The 17,044-nt window shown below is 46.5% G+C and overlaps 1 protein-coding gene across 2 annotated transcripts in view; it reads left to right on the forward strand.

The window, feature by feature from the left end:
* The window catches only part of ZFYVE16 (zinc finger FYVE-type containing 16), a 1,039,436-nt gene that overhangs the window by 161,113 nt on the left and 861,279 nt on the right, over positions 1 to 17,044 (forward strand). The window contains exons 5-6 of one of the 2 annotated variants that reach the window (XM_069627543.1): positions 13,329 to 13,477; positions 16,134 to 16,383. In XM_069627543.1, the coding sequence (XP_069483644.1) occupies positions 13,329 to 13,477; positions 16,134 to 16,383 (399 nt within the window). The remainder of the gene's footprint in view (positions 1 to 13,328; positions 13,478 to 16,133; positions 16,384 to 17,044) is intronic. The other variant, XM_069627544.1, reaches the window with a different exon arrangement.

The following is a 17,044-nucleotide window of genomic DNA, read 5'->3' on the forward strand; positions in this document are numbered from 1 at the left end:
TGGCACGAGTAAAGACATGATGGGTGGTTTTGCATAGTTGGCAACTGGGGAGGGGAACATGACAGGGGTGTCTGCTTTCACCCATTCTGTTCACCCTAGCATGGAGCCTATGGCACATATATTTTGGGTGCAGTTCCACGACGCAGGAATCGCGGTAGTAGGACACCAACACATTATCTCTTTATACACTGATGTCTTATTTTATGTGCATAGCCATAGGGTACATATCCCTTACATAATGGAGGTGTTGCAGAACATGGAGGTTTTCATGGGTTTTCAAGTGAATCTTGAAAAATCACTGGAGTTCCCACTGGTTTCTCTGCAGGTTAGGGCAGTACAGGACCTTCCAGAGGTTGGGCTGCGTTGAGAGGGCAAATCGTTGCGCTATCTGGGTGTCCAGATTCATCAGTCCGCGGTGGACACCTTTGAATATAACGTCGGCAGGGCAATCCTGGGGATAGGTGATAGGACTTCTTTCTTGAATACACTGCCCTTGTCCTTAATGGGCAAAATAGCGATATATAAAATGCTGACACTCCCCAGGTTGCTTTACCTGTTTGCAAACATCCCTCACATGGCCAGAGCCCTGTCCTTTAAGATACTAGACAGTAAAATCGCAGACCAACTGTAGGGAGAGAAACGACACAGGGTGTCTCTGGACCAATAACGCACAAGATATCGGGAGGGGGGTTGGCTCTACCGGATTTTGAACTATACTTCTTGGCGGCCCAGTTACAGCATGCCACCAGATGGGAGATGGGAGGGCTGGACCGCCAGCTGCTGGGGGAACCCAAGAGGCATTATACTGGGTTGTAACTGCTGTGGCGGGAAAAGAGAGCGGCAGAGGGCTCCTGTCTGACCACAGTGGTGAGGCAAGCATGGAACAGGACCCGCACCATGCTATGACTAGGAGACAGTTACAGCACCTACATACCTTTGAGGGCCGATGCCGAGGTGGCCGGGATAATACACGACATGGAGGATGCAAAATGCGTGCAAGACGGGTGCCGGGTGCTGGGCGATCTCTTCGAGGCAGGGAAGTTAATGCCTTTTGATACGTGGGCTGAGAAGTTTCAGATGCCCAGGGAACAGTTCTTGAATTACACCAGGTTAATTAATGAGCTTGCAGGCAAATGGGACACAATACCCATGGAGCCACTGACAAATCTGATTCTGTACTCTCTTCTTACCATAGGGGACCACAGGTGGGCCGTGTCGAGCCTCTACATGCCACTACAAAACAGCAGACACCTGCTGCAGTTTAAAGCACAGAAGAAGTGGGAGAGTGATTTGGGGAAGACTTTTGAGGAGGCAGAGTGGGAGAACATCTGCATATACACTAGCACGGTGTCCAGGAACACGTGCTTTAAACTAATCCAGTTTAACTTTCTGCACAGAGTCCCTCTAACCACCACAGAAATTACTTATGATGCGCCCCGGACCACCCACCCATTGTTCCAGATGTAAACAAGACTCAGCTGGCTACTGGCACATGCATTGGGCATGCATGGTAATACAGGATTATTCATTTCGATAGTGTCACAAGTCAGCAGAGTATTTGGGGCCCATCCAAACCCTTCCCCACGGCACTAACGGAGAACTCAGCCATGGGGCAAATAAACAGTCTTCTCCAAAAGACAGGGATCATACAAACACCAGAGTCTCCGGCAATCACAGCTCCTGAGCCTGCTTCACTTGGTTTTGTTTCTTTGTGACGTCACAACCACCAACCCATCCCAAAAACCTATGGGCGGTATCCATTGGGCAGCTCCGGTGATACTACACATAGAAAGCCCCTACATTAGTTACTCTATTGGTCTTCCCATGTTAGGTGGGTTTGCCTGAGACTTCCCCAAAACTATTTGTTACTATGTTGCAGATTCACACATGACCATTGGCCCCTGCAACATTATACACCACCCCCGGGTTGGATTGGCTGTAGCGGGTCTCCCCAGTCCTTGCGCCCTGTTCTGTTCACAGCACTCGGTGTATGTTTGCAAGGTCATGAGAAGGACCGCGTGTCCCATTATTGCCCCTGATATGGCCAATTAGCCTCACAGAATGCCTGCAGGTTGCAATGTTCGGTGGACAATCCTGTATCAGTCTCGTCTGTTTCGCTTGGAAGAAGCTCCTCTTCCCACCATGAGTAGACATCCATTGTTTGGCATGAATGGGTCACGTCTGTGAGGACCACAAAACTGAGCTTTCCAGTCTTTAATTAGTGAGGATTTTATTCTGTTATTTCGCAGGTGGCTCCCTACCCCAGGAGTCAGGAATTTTCCACCCACTCTTGTCCTTGGCTGCGAACACTGGCTCTGTGCTGCACGCTGCAGAGTCTGCCTCTCTTCTTTCATCTTCTGAGGACTATGGTGTCCTGCATATTCACTACAGTCATTCTATGGCTTCCCTATATGTTTAATATTTTCTTTATAGGTTATTAAATGATCAGGGCCTTACAGGTTCCTTACACATCCCTGTAATTCCTTATGATTAGTTGCGATCAAGCGGTTGCAAGCTAGCTCAATGTGTGCTTTGTTCTCTTGCATTTCCCCGTTTGACTAGTAAAAAGAAAAAGCTTTTGACAGTATGTATATGTCTTCTATCTACAGAACGGTGTAATCTCTTTCTTCGTGTGTGTGTTTGTCTGCGTAACTTCGTGCAGGAATGCAAGTTTACTTTGTGACTAACGTTGCAGCTGTATAGGATTTGAACGGTTGTCTAAGAGAATATCTTGGACCTCATTTGTAGGGTGGAGCTGTGACTCTCTAAGAATTGTGAGGCTTGCCCTTGCTCACTATTCTTAGATTTCGGTGCTGGACTGCCCCAGGGCACGACAAAGACGGACATGCTTTTGATATTTCTCCTCTGTGAAAGATAGTGAGCTAAAGAATCTGGGTTAGGTTCTCGTAACTGGAATGTTTGCATAATTTAAGTGACTTTGGCTCTTACCCTAAGTTACTAGGGGAATCCCGACATGGACCCCTTGCTCACTATTCTTAGAGAGGCACATCTCCACCCTACTGATGAGGTCCAACCAGACTGAAACACGTGTCTGGTGTTGCTGTCGGTACCCTTGTTCAAAGGAGAATTGCCTAGTATTTCAGTGCTGGACTGCCTCAGGAAAGGACAAAGACTGATATGTTTTGGCTATTTCCTCCTCTGTGAAAGATATTGAGCTAAAGAATCTGGGTAAGGCTCTCGTAAGCGGGACTAATGTCTGGCAGAGGGACCCCCAGGACCCGCCGCACTTCTTGTTTTTTGCATCCATGTAGGTATCCATGAATGTATTTATTGGTTTGGAAAGCACCTAAACCCTGAGGCACCAGGGCGCTGTTGCAAACCAGTTACGACAGAAATGCAGGTTATGATGGCAACAAGTAATTATCCACAACGGGTCTAAGGGGTGGACCGCTAGTCAAATAGCCAGGTTTCAGGGCCTTGCAGAAGGACCAGTAGGAGTCCTCTGCTCTTAGATCAGGGGGAGGGCGGTCCAGTGGTTTCCTGCTACCGTAGGGAAGCTTGACCCCCCCCCCCCACTCCCTCTTTAGCTCTTTTCACTTTTGGAAGGGTCAGACGATGTGCGTGGAAGGACCTTACCGGCCTGTTAGACTTCGATCTCTCAATTTTCTGGGCACGGTATTGCGGGGTGGTGTTGCTCAGGCATCTGTGGGTAATAATGTTTTGAAGATAATCCTTTCCCGAATAGGTAGCCGATTAGCCTTTTTTCTGGCAGCCGAGATGTGGTCTCTTTTAGGAATGTTTAAAGCTGCTCGGACGGCATTGTTTTGGATTATTTGTAATTTGTTGATGTTCTGTTTGGATGTCCCAGCAAAGAGGACATTACAATAATCCAGTCTTGCACCCATGATTGCTCTAGCAATCGTTGGGCAGCTTACTGGTGTTCGGCACTGTCTCGCCGATTTGATCAGCTTTGTAGTGTAGGCTGCTGAGGAGGTCACCGCACTAATTTGTTTGGTGAGCGATAGGGAGGCATCCAGATACCATCATTGAGACAGGGATCTGGATTCCATCTATCCTGAAGGAGGTATATTGGAGGCTGAGTTTCTGCAGCATGATTGGAGAGTCTACCAACAAGATCTCTGTCTTGTCGTTAAGACACAAAATGTTTGTAGCCATCCAAGTCTGGATTGTAGCGTAGATTTTGTTAAACATGAGGGAGTCTTCATCTTCATCATAGGAGCTTGACAAGGTAAGGAGAATTTGGGGGGGTCATAGGCATAGTTGGTATAAGAAATACTGATGTTGTCCAGGAGGTCGGTTAGAGGTTTTGGTGAATATGCTGTAGAGGGGAGGGGAGACGCAGGGGTGTTCATGTTACTTGCTCAGCAACATGTTAGGAGGTGGTCCGCCATAAGGCACCAGTCCGGAGACAATCGACAGGCAGTGGACAAGGGAAGGGACCCAGTGGACAATTTGCAAGATCTCTGCTCGACTGGGGTGGAGTTAGGGAGGTCGGAGGGTACAGGATGGTTGTTAGTGTTACTGGTTTGACCCTAGGACTTCCGTTTTTTGTTTTTGTTTGCTGCTGCAAGGAAAAGTAAAGAAAGTGAAGAATAATATTTGCCTCTGTGTTTTGATAATACTAGAACTGCCCCACACTAACAAGTAATGGGTATTCGTATTGAGCCCTTGTAAAGTTATCTAATTGCTTTTTATTTTTTGTTTATTGCCAATATTGGTAATATTTTGGTAATGCCCTTGTTAGGCAGAATCCTGTGCAGTTCCCTTGGGGACCACTGCAAAAAGATTAAGACTACAGGTGTAAGCAGTAAACCCAATTGGTAGCAGTCTGTACCACCCAGATTTACCTGGTAGCTGTGGCTGAGACTTCTCTCAAGAAGAGCAGGGTAGTATGTAGAGTATACACAATAGGGCCAAAAACACAGTGGCACAAGCAAACGCTGACCAGAGCTTTGTATCAAAAGTATATAATTATTTATTTAAAACACACTTTAGGCAATACACTAGCACTCTAAATCAAAAGCAAGTTAAAACACAGTCCGATAAAGTATAAACACCTCCCTGGATAACTATTAGACAAGTCAGAGTTAAAACACCACTATTTGTTAAAAACAGATGTGAGCGTGTAACCTAGATGGCACTCCAATAGTTAAGTTAAAGGGAGAGAAAAAGGAAGGTCATAAAAATAACAGTTCCCAACACTTTTCTAAGTTCAGAGCAAGTCAGTGATGGCAGTATACACTGTAGAGCCAAAGTTCATAGGCCAGGCCCTCTTTAAATGGAGCAAAGCGAAATGTTCCCAGGATCACACAGTTTAAAAGTCTTTGCAGAGTGTTCCAAAGAGGTTGGGGTGGTTCAAGAAGTAAAGTTAGAAGGTCTGGAGCCAACCCAGTTGGAAAGCCAAACCCAGTTGGAAAGCCAGGAATTTAAGGGTCACCTTTAGCAATCCAAAGAAAGGGAGGCCAGGTGGAACACAATACCTTAAAGAGAGAGGAAGCTCCAGCGGCGGCAGTTGTTCCTGGCAGTGGATGCAAGTCATGGTTTCGACCAGGGGAAGAGAAGATCTCGTCGAGGAGGAAACTTTGAGTCGATGCACTGCACAGAGATGAAACCAGCCGCGGAGTTCATCGGTAAAAGGTGCGTTCCTTTTATTCGCGGTCAAAGTAGTGAAGCTTGGCTATTCGGCCGCCCGGGGTGCTTGGCACGGGCGAGTCGACCAAGAGACGTCTTTGGGAGGCGAAAGGGCGAACTGGTTGGTCCCACCAGCGCAGAGGAAGAAGACTCATGCAGCAGAAGATCTTCTCTTGTCGTTGGGAAAGTGGTGAGTTTGTTGCAGCAGGGCTCCACCGGTGGTGTCGTTGCAGATGGCTCAGCTTCTTCCCTCTTCGGATTCTTTCTGAAGTTGCAGTCCCAAAAGCCCTGCTTTTATGCAGAAAAAACCCCATTCAACAGCCTAGCTGTCACTCAAACATGCTAAGTGGTGAGCCAGGCGGTTCACCACTGGGCCAATCAGAATAGAGTGCGACTTCAGTTGCTAAGGCAACGCAGTCCAGGGTGCCAATTCCCCTCCCCACACATCCTGTGGAACCCAGACAGAGTGGCACCATTTGGAGGGCTTCTGTGGAGAAGCCCGCCAAAAAGTGGACAAAGGGCTCGACCATGGTCAGAGTTACAGAGACGGACGTGAACGCCATTTTAGAAAAGAGTATTTTTTTTTTAAAACTATTTTATTCAATAAAACAAAACAAATATCAACAAACACGCAGTGCAAATAGCAATACAATTTCACATTGGTCATTACAAAATATTGGTCACTGCTCCCCTTATTCCACCCACCCCTACGAGCCTATTGTTCGACTCAGTCTGTATCCGTACCGTGTGGTGGAGTCTCGTTTCCAGTGGATTCCGTCAGATTTTGTATTGTTCCAAACAGTTCCGCTATCAGCGATTTCCATGCTGTCAGGGTTCCCACCTCTTCTTCTCCCCTATATTACTTGCTTCCTGCCATACCAGGGTTTCCGCCTCCACCCACTTCTGCAACTCTTTCCACCACATCTCCACCCGTGGCCAATGACAAGCCTTCCATCCCATGGCAATATTCCTTTTTGCAAGCACATATGCTAAATCCTTCAATTTATTGACATGCTTAAGTTTTAGCGATCTGGGGTAGCCCCCCAGTAAGTAAGCCTAGGCTGCGTCTACGACAATAGTGACCCCCTTTGCTGCTAGTTTCCCCACTACTTCACTCCAGAAGTGCTCAATCACTGGGCAGGACCAGAACATATGTACCATATCAGCCTGCTCCTCGTCGCATTTGGGGCATGCCTGTCTACCGGCATTTTGAATCCTCGATATCCTCAGGGGTGTCATGAATGCCCTGTGCGTAATATATAGTTGTATCTGTTTTAATCTGGCGTTCCTTGACACCCTCTTGTGGTACCCAAGGGCACGTTCCCACATCCCATCCTCCATTGGGGCTCCCACCTCCGCCTCCCAGTCCGATCTCAGTTGCGTTCTTTCCCAACCCTGGACATCAACATTTCGTACAATCTAGAAATCTCATGGCCTCCTTCCGTTATATCATATATCATGTCTATGGTACCATCAGGCTCTTCTTCCAATATTGTTTCTCGCCAAGTTTTTTTAATTTCCTGCACCATTTTACAATATGCAATATATTGGCCCACATGTAACCCCACTTCCTCCCTTAACTCTTAAGTTTATAATAGTCCCCTCCCGCCAGACATCACCCATAGTTGCCAATCCCACCGATTCCCAGTGGTTCCTAATTGTCCTTCGTAGTTGTTCATCTCCCTTAGCCAACACAACCCAATGGTATCTGTGGGGAGCATGGGACTGGGTTTCCTATCATCCGGCATGCACGGCGCTAGACCCTCCACCCAAACATCATCATCATCATCATCATCATCTTAGGACGCACTTTCATTTCCGTCTCAGGTAACCAAATTATTTCTTTTAAATAAAATGCGGCACTATCTGTTCTAAACAACCTAGATTCAGGCTTCATCTGAGAGCCATTTGGCGACATATTGCAGTTGGCTCGCTTCATAATAGGCCTCATAGTTCGGCAGTTTTATTCCCCCTTTCTCATAAAAGTTCTGCAACTTCCATAGTGCCACCCTATTCCTGGTACCCTGCCACAGAAAATCCCTGCACATGCCGTGTAGTCTGGTGAAGAACTTCTTAGGTATAAAATTCGGAATGTTTCCAAAATAATGCAGGAGCCTGGGCAAGACGACCATTTTAAGCATTGCACTCCGCCCCTGTCTGGTGCCTCTGCGCAGTTGCCATCTCTCGGAAATCACTGCTCCCGTTTTGACTCTGGCCATCGGTTCACTATATAGCATCCTTGCCCATCTTATGTATCCAGGCCCCATACCATAGCCCGCCAATGCTGCGAGAAGCCATGGCCACTTGACTGAGTCAAAGGCCTTCACAGCGTCTAAAGACACTATTGCCATTTCGCCATCATTTCTGCTCCCCATTCAACAACTCGATGAAGTCGTCTGTGATTATGAGTTATGTTCCTATTTGGGACATAGCCTCTCTGATCCGGGTGTATTGGTTTGCCAATGACTCTGCGCAGTCTGCTTGCTAGGACGGCTGTCAGTATCCTGCTGTCCTGGTTCAGCATTGAGAGTGGTCTATAGGAGCCACAGCTGTCTCCAGGCTTATTTGGTTTGGGAAGCGGTATTATAATCGCCTCCCTAAGTGATTCTGGCAGCCGTCCTATCTCAAACGATTCATTTAGCATATCCAACATCGGGGGAAGCACTTCTGCCTTATACACCTTATAAAACTCACTCGGAAACCCATCCGCACCTGGGGTCTTACTAGTAGGTAGCTGTCTAAACACTTCTTCTAACTCCTCTATGGTGATGGGCGCATCCAACTCCTCTCTCTCTTCGGCACTTATTGTGGGCAGACCTATGTCGTCTAGTGTCTCTCATTTTCTCACAACTACTTCTCCCCGTATCCCCATATAGATCCCTGTAGTAACTTGCAAATTCCTGATTAACTTCCTCTTGGGTGTCAGCTACACTTCCATCTTCTCTTGTTATTGTTCTGATGGTGGGTCTGGGGATCTCGCTCTTGTACAACCATGCCAGAAGCCTTCCTGTTTTATCTCCACCCGTATGCTGTCTTTCTATATATTTCCTATAGTTGAGGTTAGACAATCTATCCCATAGCTCCACACATGTCTGTTGCCATGTAAGTATCAGCTCCATGTCTATTCCAGTGTCATCTCCTCCTTTCAGTGCCTTTTCCAGTTCCTTTTCTGCCTCGTGTAGATCAGCTAGGATTCCTCCTTGTAGGTCTTTAGATTTCGCTATGGCTATGCCCCGCAACACTACCTTAAAGGCTTCCCATAGCGTGCCCGCAGAGTCCACGCTTCCCGTATTTACCTCAAAGTACTTTACGATCTCCTCCCTTATGTCTTCCTTGAAAAGGGGGTCTTTAAGTGCCTCTGCCCGGAGACGCCACATCGGAATCCTCGCTCTTGCGGGGCAGTATTATGCATACCTCCTTGTTCTCCACTAGTCCCCTTAGTATAACCATTCTGCCGTCCGCTTCTGCAGATTCCTGCAATTTGTGAAATGGGACATGTGGTGCCACCCAAATAAGCACCCCTCTAGCATAGGCAGATTATGTCGAACCCGCCACTACCCCTTTCCATTTTTTCACCACTGTTCCCAATTTATGCCGAGTCAGATGAGTCTCCTGTAATAGTGCGATATCTATTTTTTGTCTGCACAGGTATAACATCACCTTGTTCCTTTTCAAATAACTATTAAGGCCCCTGACATTCCATGTAATAATTTTAAGGTCCCCCATGGTACATTAGAATTCCTGTTCCCCTCCCACCAGTGCAGATCAGTTCCTCCTTCTGTTTTTGTCTATGTAGCCTCATACCCCAGTTCAAACTTTCCCCAACTAAAAACACCCCACACAACCCTCCCTTTGTCCCTCCCGTCATCCCTCTCTTCCCCAACTCCCCAAACTCCTCATTCTCCCCCCCCCCACCCTCCTCCCCTCCCATCCTCAACATCACCCGCTCCAACTGTTGCCCAGCTCCATCCCTGGATCTCAGGCCCCCCCGCATCTAGCTCTTTCTGGCTCGCGCCTGTACTCGAAGCTCCGCAGGGTGAGTTCGCCCTAGTGACTGACCTGCTACAACAACTATTATTACTCAGGGAAAGTAGGGTGCTAGCACCCAGCCGCTCCTATTTGCAACAGTCCAACCACGCCTAGCTATTCAATCTGTGCATGCATGCGCACTACTATATTCCAGTCTCTTAAATTCGACACAGTCTGAGGTATCCCAGCAGAATGTAACCTTTACTCAACCGCATCCCTTAATCTTAAGCACTATCATTATCTCTGCTGGGACACTCGCCCTGCATCACCTCAATATACGTGCATGGTCCCCATCACTTATCGTGTTCCTCGCAAGCCTGCTCCATGTATCGTTCCGGACAGCCCTGAAGATCCAGTCATGTCGTTGGTTCTTCCGGGCTGTCGAAAAAGTACATCTTGCCCTTGTGCTGCACTTTCAATTTCGCAGGGTACAGAAGCATGTATTTTATATTCGCCATACGTAGCCTCCTTTTGATTGCCACATAACTGTACCGTTGCCTCTGGATCAGCATTGTATAGTCAGGATACGCTGTAATAGTACTTGAAGCCCTTTTGATTGTTCCGCCCTTGCGAAAATACTCCAATATCTTCTCACGATCTTTATAGTTAAGTATTTTTGCGATTACGCCCGGGGGGGAGCCCCAGGCTTCGGCCTCCTCATAAGGGCTCTGTGCACCCGCTCCACTGCAAATCCTTGTGAAAAGTTTTCCGGCACCTATTTCTTGTAAGAGTAGATTCTCAACATACTCTGTAAGGTCTTGGCCTTCCTCCCCCTCTGGCAGGCCGACCATGCAGATGTTGTTCCTCCTTGCTCTCCCTTCCGCCTCCTCCGCACGATTCTCCAGGTTAGCCACCTGTTGCTCCAGAATATGGACCTCCTTTGCATTGTTGCTACTAGTATCCGTTTTGGTTTTCACCGCACTCTCCAGGCTGCATGTCCTCTCAGCCAGCGCCCTAACATCCTGTCTCAGCAGGGTGACGTCGATGCCTACTGCGTCTATCTTGGCCTCCAGGGAAGTGCGCAAGTCTGCCATAGCTAATCCCCACGAGTCTTTCAGTTCCACGATAGCCGCCACAATCTGGTGATTTTCCGTCGCTACAGTGCTCTCCACTGGTGCCGTCGCGCCCCTAGGTGCTGCGGTCGCAGGAGATGGCTGCGTTTTAGCAAAGGCTTCCATTGTGGATTGTTTGTTCTTATTCTTGCTTATGGCACCTCGCCCTGACATCATGTAGACGCAGTTATGTGTCGGGGGCTGCTTGGTCTCGGACATATCGAACCTGCACTTCTACTTTGAAGCAAACCCAGTGTGGCACTTCAGATCCTAGATAGTTGTCCAGAAATATTCCTGTATAGGCTTGAGTTAGTTGGGCCCTTTCCCAGAGTGGGTTGTGCTCTCCCGCGTATTAACTTAACCTATTGCATCGTAGGGATTACTTTTTCTCTTGCCTTAATCCTCCGGTGTTTGGGCTCTGCACAATGTGCACCGTTGCAAATATCTACAGCAGTCTTTCTTGCATACTCTCCAAGTGCCGCGCTTCTCTTTGGTGTTTTATATTTTTAGGCTCTGTGGCATCTTCAGGGTAATCTGCTGGTTTCTGGTCTCCCAGCATGCCCCCAGCTCCCAGTGTTGCACACCCCTTTGCCCCTATGAGTGCAGAAACATCTCCATCAGTGTCAGCCCACCAGCGCAAAACAGTGTCCTCTAGTAGCTATTTATTGTTGAGTGCTCGATTCCTCTGTTCTGGCTGCTTAAACTAATGGTGAGCAGCTGCCCTGTACATCAGCTGCCCCTTCTGCTGAAGCACAATGCTCTGTTTTCCAGCCCAGCGGCAAGGAAGAAGGGCGTGCACGTCGTCCAATATATTTTCTTTCCGTTCATGTATCTGCAGTCCTTGTTGTATGCAGTCTATTGACAACTATATGCCACAATGTATCCGCTTCGTGTCGCTCCCGTGCCTTTGTTACAATTAATCATTAAATTGCGGCAGGACCAGCGCCGTTTCTTTGTGTAACGCGGGTCTCCACAAACCTTGTGCGGCAGCTCGAGGCACCACCCAAAGCTCTCACTGGCCTCGCCCGCATCGCACAGTTTATAACAAAGTCGGACTACAGGAAGTCCTTGTGTGTTCTTGTGGGCCTTGTTGCCAAATATCCTTTCCCCACCTCATGGGCTGCTGGAGCGCTTTGCATGCATCTGCCATGCGCTTATTTGCCGTCTGTTCTTTCGAAGGCAGTGCGGGGCGGGCTATCCAATGTTTTATTCCGCGGCCCCTCCCGCTCTACATCACCCCGCGGGGAGCGCTCAGCTTATTGTTGCTTGGGCGCGCACTCCACATCCAAGCCGAGTCTCCTGCCCCCGGTCCGAATTCGCCTCACGCAGCGCACACATCGGGCGTTCGGCGCACGTAGGCAGGGAATACCCGGCCCCACGCGCCCGTCCTCTGATCCGAGCGTGGCTGTTTCTGGGCACTTGGTCTCCGGGGGTGGTCCGCCTTTGTTGTTGTCTGTGTCCAGGGCCAACGCTGCACCGCGCGAACCCGCGGCTCACCAGGCTGAGGTCTTGTGTCGCCGCCCGCTTCCTTCCTTCCTTATAACACAACGGCTGCCACTTTCATACTTCTGCTCCGGCACTCTAGTTTCGATTCCTTTGTTCGCCGGCCATTTTGAGGAAACTATGTATCCGCTGCGGCCGGCCTCGTTGGGCGATTCCTTTGAAGTGCAGCTCACTTCTCACTCCATCTCTGGGCAATGCACAGCGCTCACGTTCCCATGCATATGCTGCCCATCTTGGACTTGATAGCACGTTTTAGAAGGTAGTTATTGTCGGATCATCCGTCGGATCGTACGGAGCTGCACCAGATCCACGTCCTACTCCATGGCTGCTCAAGCCACGCCCCTAGAAAAGAGTTCTGGTAAAAAGACCCAACCGGTGATTTAATATTTAACAAATAAACCAGCAGTATCTTTAACATTGCACCAAAAAGTGGTGCGTTTTAAAAACAATGGGAAAATCCCATAGGAAATATTCTGGTGGAATATTTTGCATGGTAACCACTGCCACCAGCCAGAAACTCGACAAAGGGGGACTGGACAGTGCCCCCTTGAAAACAGACCCAGGGGCAATATAATTAACCCCTTCCAGTACTTCCACAAAATGATGGTTGTGGTTCTGTTCACAATTTAGGACTAGAAAAGTCAATGGTGACTTTAGTAGTCAGTCCCAGGGTATGGAGTCTATGTTTGGGGGTCACTATGACACCCCTGTGTTACTGCACTGAGGGTGCTGTGTAACACATATACAAAAAACAGATGATACCCTATGGATCAAAAGACCCCATAGCCCATAAGCACACAAGTCAAAGACATACCTCAAATCATGCCTAAGAGTGGGAGAAAGAGTCTCACTCTTAGCAGGAGAAAAAAACAAACCCCAAAAATCCAGCAAAGCTGCTGGGGGACTCACTAGGTTTGGGAAATTAGCCTTATAAGAGAATTCTCCCTAACAGCCCTTGTTCATCTTTCCAACCCCATCCAATACCCAGTCACTTTTTAATGTCTCCATATCTTATTTTAAGTCCTTTGTTTACTAAACGTATAGGTTCTTGTTTTGTATTATTTTGCGTACATTAACATATTTTGCTGAATAACTTGATTTCTTTCATTAAATATTGTTTTGTATTTGAAGTAGGTACTAAAGAACAAAAGAGAGTATGGTTTGCTGATGGTGTTTTACCGAATGGAGAACTTGCAGATACCACAAAATTGTCAGCTGGGGGTAAAAGATCCTCTCAAGATCACAGTCCAGTGAGCCCCATACTGCCGGAATCGCTAATGGTAATAAAAGCTCAACGATGCATTCAAAATACGCTTCCATGAGAGTTGATATTTCTTGGTTTGTGTACCTTCTCTCCATGCTGTGGCTCCATGAATGTGATTTTATATTTTGTGTAACATGATTTTTGTGAAATAGATGGCTCTGTGGAATACCGTAGCAGTTCAAATGTTTGGAAATATAGTTGTTAACTTAGATTATACTTTATCACACTGATTATCATTTTGCATAATCATGTTGCAATTCTCTAATAATGCTTGGAGCATTATCTGACATTCACTTTCAGAATTGTTATTTATTAGGTAATACCACAGCGCCTTTCATGTTTTTTGTGCCATCTCTGTTCCACTTCATATTATTCCATAATTGTAAAGGTTCACCAATTGTGTGTATTTAACACTGCAACCTCACATGCATGCCTGAGAACGGTACTGAAATTTCAGTGAACGTACTTCAAATTAACATTTGTTATTGACCGCAGTAGAGAATCCACAATAAATAAAGGCATAAAAGGATACGTCTCTAAAGTGAACCTAAATAATGTACAAAAAGGTCTGGAAGCCCCTCTGCCAAGAACAAACACGGCCAAATAACATATTCTCTGGGGAGATGCCCACTCGGGAGAGTCTACAATCCAGTTTTAATTTGCTGTACCTTTCACAGAGGAGAAATATCCATTTGCATATCAGATTGGACCCACCCACTTAGGTAGTCCAGGACTGAAATGCTAGGCAACTTTCCTCTGAACAAGTTAAATCGTGGTTGTGTAGACCCTCCTGCGTGGAAGAAATTTCATAGAACAGGGTATTTGACCCATGATCGTTCTAGCTCCTTTTTAATTTTTTAAAACTTGAGGATTCACCGTAAGTAATCAAGGGTAATCCAGACATGGACCCCTTGCTCACTGTGTCTTAGAGAGGCTCAGCTTCACCTCACTGAGGAGGCCCAGCAAGGCTGAAACGTATCTGGGGTTGCTGGTTGTACTCCTGTTCAGAGAATTGCCTAGCATTTCGGTGCTGCGCTGCCCTTGTGGGTGGGATAAAGACGGATATGGATATTTCTCCTCTGTGAAGGGTGCAGTGAGCTAAACTGTGGTTGTAGACCCTCCTGTGTGGACGAAATTCCAAAGAACAGGGTATTTGACCCATGTTTGCCCTCCTGTGCTCCCCATGGCACTTTCCCAGCCCCTGGGGCCAGGTCCCTTCTGCACTTCACTCTCCTCCCCTTCTTCCTCCTCTCCCTATCCTAGCCCTGCACCCTGATCTTCACCCTTCCTCGGCACTGCTTGATACTACACTTGCACGATCTGAATGTCACAAGGCCTAGTAGGACCGTTATTGTTATTTTCTCCTTTTTTTCCCCCGCCTCTTTTTTTTGTCTTGCGGCGCCTGGAAACACTTTTTGCTGTATAGGCGCCATTCAGCCATACAGATAAGGGGTGTATTGGCCTTTTTTACTCCCTAAAAATTGGCAAATGCTCCTAAAAGGGAAAATTTTGTGAGTAAAAGGGTCTTGCACCTGTGCTTTCACCCTCACAGCACCATGGATATGTCTGGACCAGTAGTGCACGTAGTACCTTATGAAGAAACTACTATTTTAACTGCCTGATGGAAGAAGTAAACGTGGATCTTCTAATGTGCATAAATAACTGGCTGCAAAGAAATACATTTTACAAAAACATTTCCGTTTTTCAGTTAAAACATATTTTTACTGGCTTATAAATTACTCTCATTGGGAATTTGACTTACATTGGTACTCCCTAAAAAATAATTTTACTCCCAACTTTAAAAAATAGAGCGTAAAATACTCACACTTCCAAATCTTATCTGGAGCAGTGGTGTCATACAAATGTTCAATAGATAAAATAAAATGTTTGTTCTCAGTAGAGGGGCTCCCACACTCCTTTTTCAGATTGAAATGGACATGGGGATGCCACATTGCACACTTAGGAGGGATATTTGACAGTCAAGTCTTCGTGATTGTGTTTTTGTGCATTCTGTAAGTGATGAGGGTGAATAGAAGCACTTTTATATGTGTGAAAATCATTTAACTGTGAGAAGGGGGATCATATATCTGGACAGCCAACAGGCTCCAAAATGACTGTAAGCCTTCCATTGTATGTTTTTTGTTTCAGTGGAAACTAGCATAGTAAGTTTAATGGAACACATGGGTTCAGGAGTGCTCCAGTTGTGAGTAAGAAGCCAGGCATTTAGGACTGTTCTCGGCATACATTACTTGAAATATGCTGCAATTCGTTTCCAGCGCTGAAACTCCATATCCCGTTGAAAGTAAGAATATTGATGTATTTAAAGGCGATTTTGAATTTGTGTTCCTTTCCAAGCACATGAAATATTGGAAATGGTTTTGGGGCAACACTTGAAGTCTCCTGGAACAATATAATTGTTTTTTGGTTTGATTGAAAAGATTTGTAACCTTGTATGTGGTGGCGTCTAAGGAGGAGGTTCCCCAAAATATCCTGATAGGCCATGACTGGATGTCCCTGCCAATAAATTGTAATCAGTTTGACTTATTTGGCGGCTCTGTTTTGCAATCTTTTAATTGGTTGTGTCTTTCAAGTGTCAGTTCTCAGTTTTCATTGTCTGATAGAATGTAACCAAGTGGCTAGTCTGATTGCTGCCTGTTTTATACCCCTTGAAGGTTACCAGTCCTGCGATTGGTACATGTGTTGCATCTGATGAACCTGCCAATGAGGAGACCAGCAGTCTGACTTCCGAAACCGAGAAATTGCACAGTCCTGCTGCAGCTGGGGCATTTACAGTTGCTGGACTTTCTGATTACAGAATGCTCTGTGGCGTCGAGAAATGTGTAGGCAAGGACATGAGCCTTCTTCCCGAAGATGAGGCTGGCCTGCCACCACTTCTATTGGCAACTGGAGATAAAGGAGGAGGTAAACATGTATTCCAATGGGGAAACTAATGGTGTGAAACTACTGCTGACATAGTCATCCAAAAGTAAATTTGCTAGTGGCATAGTGTGAGGCCATCACCTGATGTGCTGCTTTGGTTGTATACTACTTTCAAGGCTTAATTTATCTGTATGACCGTATGCAACATAGCCTTGGCATAATATTTCAGGTATTGCATCCTTTCATCGAAGGTGTTTTTACAAACAAATTACTTCGAAAAAACTCCTAGAAATATATAGGTGGACTTTAAGGGGTTAAAAGGGGTGGGTTGGGGTACGGTTAATATAGGGAATGGGGTGTTGGGAGAGGACCCCCCCATAAAGAAAAAAAAATGAGATTTTTGATTGAGTTTTTTCAAAGTAATTTCATTGAAAAACCTGTTGTCGATAAAACGACATAGAACCATATTCGACATATCATACAATGTAAAGTCTAGACCAGTTTACGTGTTAAGCAGCACAATATGTTTGTTGTATTACTATCTAGTCCATAGAGACTCGGTAGAAAGGAAGGATTGCTATGCTGCTTAATAAATGGGTCATTCTATGTGCAAGTGAAACAGGAGATGTGTAAGTTGTGTTATTATATTTCTTGCACACAACTGTCCCACCAGGGTGGCCTCATGGTGGTGACTGGTCAATTA

Source organism: Ambystoma mexicanum, chromosome 6p (genome assembly GCF_040938575.1).
Source record: "Ambystoma mexicanum isolate Mex_15411 chromosome 6p, UKY_AmexF1_1, whole genome shotgun sequence".
Classification (NCBI taxonomy): Eukaryota; Metazoa; Chordata; class Amphibia; order Caudata; family Ambystomatidae; genus Ambystoma; species Ambystoma mexicanum.